At 41.3% G+C, this 9158-nt stretch overlaps 1 protein-coding gene across 1 annotated transcript in view; it reads left to right on the top strand.

The window, feature by feature from the left end:
- The first annotated feature begins 1359 nt into the window (after positions 1-1359).
- The window catches only part of COLGALT2 (collagen beta(1-O)galactosyltransferase 2), a 62382-nt gene continuing 54583 nt past the window's right edge, over positions 1360-9158 (top strand). Inside the window, exon 1 of the mRNA XM_039357606.1 lies at positions 1360-1826. Within this exon, the coding sequence (XP_039213540.1) occupies positions 1540-1826 (287 nt within the window). The 5' untranslated portion in view covers positions 1360-1539. The remainder of the gene's footprint in view (positions 1827-9158) is intronic.

Here is a 9158-nt window from a genome sequence, read left to right as displayed (position 1 = left end):
GATGTTGCCTCCCAAGGATCACGTTAACTGTCCAGTGTTGACTCTAGCAGGGGAAAATATACCCGCTTTGGAGCGGGTTCGCAACTTGGGTGTCCTCCTTGATCCACAGCTGAAATTGGAACATCATTTGATGGCTGTGGCTGGGAGGACCTTTGCACAAGTTCGTCTGTTGCACCAGTTGCGACCCTACCTGGACCGGGAGGCTCTCCTTACAGTCACTCATGCCCTTGTCACCTCACGCCTGGACTACTGCAACGCGCTCTACATGGGGCTACCCTTGAAAAGTATTCAGAGACTACAGTTGGTCCAGAATGCAGCCTTGCGAGTGATAGTGGGTGTTCCTCGGTACACCCACGTTACACCTATCCTCCGTGAGCTGCACTGGTTGCCTATTGGTCTCCGGGTCCAATTCAAGGTGTTGGTTATTACCTTTAAAGCTCTATATGGCTCAGGGCCAGGCTACCTCATAGTTCAGTGGTTCTCAATCTTTTTAGACTGGCGACCCCGGTCATAAGCAGGCGGCACGCATGCGCGGCGCCGCTCCCTACGTGGCACGCATGCGTGGCGGCGCTCCCCCATGCGCCGTCCCCTGCGCCAGCTGAGAAAAAGACGACGGATCACAGTGTTTGGCAACCCCCGTGAAATGGTCGTTGGACCTCAAATGGGGTCGCGACCCACAGGTTGAGAACCGCTGTCATAGTTTATAAAATCTGACCCCTGGATGAATGTTATTGTATTGTTTGTTTTGTTAAGTTATATTGTGTTTTTATTGTTAGCTGCCTGGAGTCCTGCGGGAGTGGGGCGGTCTATAAATTTTAATAAATAAATAAATAAAATAAATAAATATGTGTATTAAACACTTAACGAAATTGTGTATTAGAAATGTATGGGTGAGATAGTTTTCAGGGCGCAAGGGAGAATACCAAAAAGTCGGGGACAGTACGGTTTTCCCCCCTGCCACATTTTTAATAATAATAATAATAAAAAGCATTACAATTCAAGACGATCCCTGCCATCTGACCTTTATGGAATGAGATATATACATAAATGAATAAATGAAAAGCTCTTCAGGATTTCCAAAACGATTGCACAAATCTGCTAGCCAGATGCCTGGGATGGTCCATTTCTGGCTTGTTATTGGTCGGCTCCGATTAGCATTATTCCCGGGACCTTGGGGCGACTGCGGAGAGAAAGGAAAGAAAGAATGAGAAAGCACGCATTGTTTGTTTTGATTTGCGCCAAGAGTAGCCAGGAGCTCACGATTGGCTGCAGGTTTGCTGCCGTCACCAATCCGCCTTGGCAAAGACAGAACCTCCCCCCCCACCCCGCCTCCTCTGCCTGGAGCAAGTAATTAAAAGGAGGGGGGGGGGAGAGAAGCGCGTCTTCGTTGGAGCGGCTCTCCCGCCCGCTCTCCTCTTTTTCCCGTTCAGCCAGACCTGCAGGTACGCCGGGAGGTCTTTGCGGAGCTTCGCTTCTGCTGTCGCCGTAGCAGCCGGTCCGCTTCTCTAGCCCTGCCCGAAATTGCGATCCCCACGAAAAATGGCTGCGATCCCGGCTTTCTCCGCCGCCACTTCGCTGCGCCCGCGGCTCCTGCTCGTACTTCTGCTTCACTTTTCTTTCGCGCTTTGGCTGAAGGGGAACGGCTGTGTCGCCAGCACACCGGAGGATGAGGCGGCGATGCTCAGCTCGTCCTCCCTACCGGAATCCGCCTTGCAGAAGCCCACCGTCTTCTTGGCCATCCTCGCCAGGAACGCTGCCCGCTCCCTGCCCCATTTCCTCGGCTGTCTGGACAGGCTGCGGTACCCAAAGCATCGGATCGCCATCTGGTAAGGTTGCCAAAAGCGCCGCCGGGGAAGAATCAGATAGGGATTCAATGGAGATCAGGGGCGAGCTGGGGGAAAGGTTTGAAAACATCGCGGGGGGGGGAGGAAAGTTATTTCCAGTTACTTGATCAAAACGTGAAAGGGAGACTGAGCAACGATGCCGCGTGTGTGTCAGATATGGTTGCTAACTGATGGGGGGGGAGGGGAGAGACTCAGGCTACTTCTTTACCACCGTCTTGCTCAGAATCTTCAAATTAAGTTTTTAAGGGCACGGAGTCACAATGGGACGATAATGATCCCTGGTAGAATGGTGGCAGGAAGGATAAAGGGTCCTTTTTCATTCAAAGCATGGATGATCCCTTATCCTTTCTGCTACCATTCTACCAGGGATCATCCATGGTTCGAATGAAAAAATATATATATATAACGATACTTAATAGGGTAAGTTTAAATGAAGGGAGGAGATAAGCCAGACTTCTGAACAAGTGCCTTTTAAATATGATCTCTTAATGTTGTTAGAGTCCTGCTTTTTGGCTAGTGGCTGTCCCTCTACAACAGTGGTTCTCAACCTTTTTAATGCTGTGACCCCCAACCGGTTGTAAGTCGAAGACTACTCAACTGGTCGTAAGTCGAGGACTACTCAACTGGTGCAGCACTGTTAGCAGAATGGGACTTTTGGCGGGCTCAGCAGGGCAGAGACAGCCTGGACAATTCCTATTGGCTTTTGAAAGCCAATAGACTTAGACTCTATTCATGAGAGTCTGTTCTATTGGCTTTCAAAAGCCAATAGAATAAAAGGGAGTAGCACAGCTAAGGAAAAGGGGAAAAAAAATGGCAGACTGCGTTGTTTGGCGACCCCCGTGAAATGGTCGTTCGACCCCAAATGGGGTCCCGACCCACAAGTTGAGAACCACTGCTCTACAATGTTCTTTAAATTTAGTAAGATATCTATATCTTACTAAAATCACTATATACACATATACATCTGTCTGTCTATTATCTATCTATCTATCTATCTATCTATCTATCTATCTATCTATCTATCTATCTATCTATGACTGTAATGTGAGTTTATTTAAGGAGACAAGATAGGAATGTCTTTTGTATGACTGGAAAAAAGAAGTGATCTCTTCAAGCCCGCCCCCCCCCCATTCTTCCAAAGCATGACATTAAGTTACGACTGCCTGCATTTGAAATTCCCCAGGAAAGGTATTTGTGAAGGCTGGAGGAGCTTCTGGGGGCAGCTGAAAGGCAGTTTGGCAGCCTGTGGATAAAAGTTACTGCTGAATCCAACTGGTCAGGAATCATATTGCAGGGAATTATTCCCTCTTAGGGCAATGTCCCCCAACCTTTTGGGCACCAGCTACCGGTCCTGTGGAGAGAGGCTTTTCTGCGGACCAGAAGGGGGGGAGGGGTTCATGTGCTGCCTGCATCCCATGGATGGGCCTTTGCTTGTTTGTGCGGCCCGGTTTCTGGCATGCCTGGGCCCAGGGGTTGGGGACCCCTGCCTTAGGGGAATACCTGGCTAGATCTGCTCTTAGGTTTTAGACTTTCCCAATTACTGCTGTATGAAGAGACTTCTTGAGTTCAGGTATTAGTGTACATGCATATACACCTCAAAGAGAAACATAGAAGCCCTTAAGTTTTCTACTTTGTCAGCTCCAAATATGAGTCTCTATACTAATATGAAGGATACCTTCTTGGTGATGTAGGTTTAAGTCATGTGACTGATGCGTTACTGGTCTATGGCCAGATCAGAAATTTCTGGGGGAAGAGTTCATGAGAAGTCTGATTTGGAACAATTAGGAGCAATTTATTGAAGTTGGATATTCGGCCTTTCAACTGAAAGGATGTAGTAACAGAAACCAACCCTCTTTTCTCATTTGTTACACAACCTAATCACCCATCTTGGGTTAGCAGAATAATTTTCTCTTGACTTTGGTGGTTAGTACTCTTCCTTTGTGTCCTTGTTTTGAACCAGAGGTGTAATCTTTAATCCTGTGACTGCTGAATGGAGCCAACTTGTGCTACCGTAGACCATTGTAGAGTTCAGTGATGTACGACTGTTTTTGTATTTGCTAGGGCACATCATTCAAGTCAAAGTGGACATCTCTTTTAGCATGATACTTGCAGGTTTTAATGATTTAACATATGGAGAGACTTCTTGTGGTTAAGGGCTCTTCACTTTAGCAAGACTATACCTCAAGAAAGAAAGAAAGTGGAAAACAGTAAATCAGGCTCAGTTTTTTGTACTCAGTCCATATTAAAAATGTTTTTTTTCCAGTTCTTGGAGCCTATAAAATAGACAGTACGTAGAGTTTTAATAGTCCTATTTAGTATTTTAGTATTTGAATGGGAAAATGCAAAGGATAAACAGGGCTTAGTGGGGAAGGCAATCTGTATGGGAGGTATGCCAGATAGGAGCAGATTGTGAAGCTTTGCAGGCTGGTTGTCAGTAATTTGCCAATTCCAACAATGATGGTTTAGCAAAGGACCAAATGCCCCTTGCATGTAGCTATAACATTTTAGCTCTCCAGTTGTAGTGCAAAGCGTTTGTTCAGAAGGTCATTCTGAATCATGCACTCTGTCAAGCAGATAACTTCTCTCCTCTTGTATATGAACTAACCACCATTTTTAACAGATTAACCGTGCACATCCATGTTGTTTTCCTTAGCACATCAAGGTGGCTTCCAATCAGAAAAGAAATTACTGTATGCTTTTGCCTTCTAAATCAAGAGTCACTTTGAATATGCTTCAGTCTTTATTTTTGTTTTACATATTCAGAAAAAGACATTATGCACTCGGAAAGCTTTTATAAATGAAAATGACAATCCTGTTTTGTTACTGTTACATGACATCAAGAGAAGGCAGTTGTAGCTCAATGACAGAGCAAAGTTCAGATACAAAGGAAGTTTGTGAAATCCCAGATAGCTTGGATTAGGATTAGCAAACATCAATGTGGGAAAGAAACGCTGGAGAACTCCTAACCTCTGAGCTAGGTGTAGCAGTGTTTTAACTCATTATAAAACACTTCCCCATGTTTTTGTGAAGGAACTGCTTTGCTTGCTTTTGGACAACTGCAAATCATTTCTAAGCAAAGAGTTCAGTTAAGTATAACTTAATATGTGCTGGTTCAGGACATATAACTGTAGGTGACGGCAACATAGGTAAAGTCTAGAATATTTTAGACTTCAGCAAACCACTAACCAGACAAGATTCAGCAATTGTTGGCCCTTGTAATAAACTTTTTCCTTAAAATTAAACTTTCCCAGGCTACAAAAGTTTTAAATACGTGGATCTTGAATTCTCAGAATTGTCAACATGGCCATTATTGATAAAGAATTCTAAGAGGAGGTCCACATATATGAGAAGCTGAGAGGGGCTGGCTAAACAGCATCTATGGTACCAAACTTGGCTATTGGCTAGGTAGAGCATATGGCTTGTCCTTCCTTGGCAGAAGTCTCTAATCAGGATTTGATTTATTTTTTATATGTCCAGGATTTTATATATTGTATAATAGATGTGCACAACAATTTTTTTTTCTTCCTAGCATTTCCCCACAAATGAAAGGTCTGCTTTTTTTAGAGCAACCAAAGGCTGAACCATATGGTGGTGACAGGAATTGACTGACATGTCATGGTCTAAAGAGAGTAATGGGTCCAAAGTTAGCCAGCCAGCTTTCATGGCTAAGGCAGGACTAGAATTCACAGTCTCCTTGTTTCTAGCCTGGTCTTTAACTGTTGCATCAAACTGGCTCTTTAGAAACATCACTTGTGGTTGAATTCAACTAAGGGAAATGAATATGTACTCTGAGTAGCTTTTTGTTAGCAAGGACACTGAATAATATTTTCTCAATTTAAGATGACTGATATGTGACCACAATAATGGTTGCAGGTTGATAGAATCAAAACTGAAAAGGAAAAAAATGTTTATGGGCTTTCTGCTTTTTTTAAACATTTGTGTACCCATTTTAAGATGGAGGGATGCTTATTAGCCTTAACAAATGTTTATATTGAAGATTTGGGAAGAAAGAACAAGCTTCTTAAAAAATGATTGTCACTTCCCAAATATAACTACATTCTTTTGCTAAAAGTATGAGCAACACTTTAGGAATCTGAAAACCCCTCTCTAAGGGCCTGTGAATATGTCATAAAATCATCAATGACATACTATAATTATCCACTGACATCAGCTTTCTTGTCATTAAATTGCTTGTAACAGTATTCTATACTCTTTAGTTTAGATAACTTTGAACTAATGGAATTTAAAAGATTGTGCTGAAAGACATCCAGGCTGTAATTCTGGAAATTATCAAGGGGGAAAAATAAATTCCTTTCAAACGTTGGCTTTTTGCTTTATGCACAGCTATGGTTCCAATATTACATGAAAGCAGAATTGAATTGAGTTACCTTGCTTTGTTGCAGGTTTCCATATCAAATGGCCAAATTTTTAACTGTCGAAAATAGTGATTTGTGTACAGATTTTGAAAGGTATAGATGACAAGACTGCAATACCTGTATACATTGTGATGGTAGACAAACCAAAAGGAATAATTTAAAAGACCATAGATAAAAGCATTTTTTTTCCTGGGAGGAAAGATTGAAATCATTCAGAATTCTTTTTTTTACCTTCACAAATAAAAGCGACATCCTGTGCAGTTTTCTGCATGACTCATTTATTTCCTAAATTAAAACTATAAGTAATTCCACTGTATACATAGTCCTTGCCTTATAACCCTTCTTTAAGCGACTGTTTGAAGTTACAAGAACACTGAAAAAAGTGACTTATGACCAGTCCTCGTTCTTATAACCATTGCAGCATTCCTACAGTCATGTGATTAAAATTTGGACACTTGGCACCCAGCATATATTTTTGATGGTTGCTGCATCCTGCAGGCACGTGATCATCATTTGTGACTTTCTCAATTGGCTTCCAACACGCAAAATCAATGGCAGAAGTTGGATTCACTTAACATCCTCACGATTCCCTTAACAACTGTAGTGATTCACTTAACAATTATCTTGCTTAGCAATGGAAATTCTTGTCCCAACTATGGTCATAAGTCAAGGACTACCAGTATTCAGTGGAACTTCCTCCTTAATTGATGTGTGTAAAATTACAGGCTAGTATAGTAGGGTGAAGTACAATAGAGGAATTTATAGGAATGATGTGAAGAAACAGGAGATGAGATATTTTCCCCCCTTTCTCTGTAGCTCTGTAACTTGTGCGCCCTACTGGACAATCTTTTTAAGTCTTTCAAAACATTAGCGGCAGCTCAGAATAGATTCGAAGTTGAAGTACTATTTTGAATTTCCATCCTTGCAATAATGTTTTTGATATAATTAAAACAAAAACTGAATGTAACTATTTATATTAAATGTCCTTTTTAAATACAACTCAGAGGTCAAATAAAAGCTGATTATATTCCATTTCTATCACTATCACTCTTTGGTGTCTTTTTTTTTTTTGTAATCTTTCTGGATTTTTTACCTTTTAAAAATTACTTAAGTAGAATCCAATGATCCATACTGCAGTTTTATTTCAAGCCCCAGTAATCTTGTCCAAATTGCCCTCTTGAGGTTAGACCAAAGAATCTTGGTGAATGTCTGCATTTTCATAAGGATTTTACATTCTCCATATAGAGTTTGCAATAAATAAAGAAAAAGTTCTAATCCTGGTTTGACATCCTCTTCTTAAACAGCTTTTTCCTTTATGTTCAAAATCTGCTGGAAATGCAGTGTGGGAATTGCTGTCCATAAGTTTAGGACAGCTTTATTTTCCTCTGCTGCAAAAAAAGAAGAAATGACGGAAAATTGGGTTTTCTTTAATATAGTAATAAACCAGACGTGTGTTACTTTCCCCTCTACTAAAAGTATGGTTTTTTATTCTTTCGCACTCCCCCCACGTTTTTGTTGATTCTCCGCAGGTAAAGTTTGCGGATGCCTGCAATCTGTTCTTAATTCATTGCAGAATGGCCAAATTGTAACTTGCAATTCTGAAACCTATGAAAAGTTGCTGTGCGCTGTGGCTGGCAGATGATCCTTTGTGTAAAGGATCAAAGTTTCTGCTGATTTGGGTTGCACAGTAGTTGCTTACAAAGCAGAAGACAGCCAGGAAGTCAAGTTGAGAAACATCTCTGTGTGGAGTACTGCAGATTAAGGGCAAAATGAGCCATTGAGGAGAGAGGCTGGGTTTTTACTAAACAACCGCAAAACAGAATGCATGGGTACATGAGGAGGGTCAGTTTTTAAAATGGAAATTTGGCACATTTAAGCTTTAATTTTGTGGTGTCCTTTTTTTCATCTATGTTTCAGAAAGAAAATGCTTGTGGAAGGCAGATATCCGGAAGCAATAAGTTGGGGAGAAATTAATCATATTAATCATATTGACTTTAGCTTGAAACAGTTTTAAAAGATGTCCATTAAATAGTCAATTATTATTTAAAGAAGAGTGTAATGTTCTTCCAAGGAATGGACAGTGGATGGTTGTCTTTGCATGATGCTTCTTCCCTCTAGGCATTTGGTTTCATGGATTATTGATACTGAAGCTCCTCCAGCCTCATAAAAGCCATGGAGAGGTGGATTGCTTTCATAATTGGAGAAGGTATAAGTTGGGCTTGATGGAAGGAGTTGAATATAAGTGCAGCAATTGCTAAAACAGGTCACTTTTGTTCCTGGAAATCAATGCAGGAGAATCTTAGAAGAGCTTTAATTTCCTGTGTCTGAAGCTAGGATTCTGTCAGGCAGAACCATGTTTCTGCTTGGTATATCAGCCTTCTTATAATGGTTGAGGAAACTTAATGACAAAGCATCCAGTTTATTGGATTTAGCTCTTGATATACTTCCTTCCAATCTGTGTATGTAAAATAACAAAGTACATTCATAAAGTATCCCTTAATGCTGAAGAATAGGGCAGTGTTGTTACAATTGTTGTTATAACAAAAGAATGTGACTTGCCTACATTCTTTTTTTTTTTCCTCCTCTACTACTCTGTCCTCTCCTGATGTAATTTTAGCCAGTGACCTTCTTCTATGGATTTCTCATATGGCCCAATTACTAGGAGTCCAAATTCAATACCAAGTCTTCTAAAAAAATCAGCAGAGGTCTTGGCTGTCTCTTCAGTCTCTAGCATATACTATATACTGTATATGTTCAGATGGGTAAACGTCAGCCCTAAAATACTCAGTAGTAGCTGTGATGATTAGGGAACTCTGGAGTTTATGTCCATATACAGTATCTGGAGGGCATCTAAGTTGAGGAAGTCTGTCCTAAAAACCTTTCGGAGATACAAAGACGCTGGACAGCATTGGAACACACCAAACCTTTGTTAGTTGAT

Source organism: Crotalus tigris, unplaced genomic scaffold, assembly GCF_016545835.1.
Source record: "Crotalus tigris isolate CLP2741 ecotype Arizona unplaced genomic scaffold, ASM1654583v1 scf7180000018938.1368258, whole genome shotgun sequence".
NCBI lineage: Eukaryota > Metazoa > Chordata > Lepidosauria > Squamata > Viperidae > Crotalus > Crotalus tigris.
Note: the sequence above shows the minus strand (reverse complement) of the source record. Positions and strands in the feature narration are given on the sequence as shown.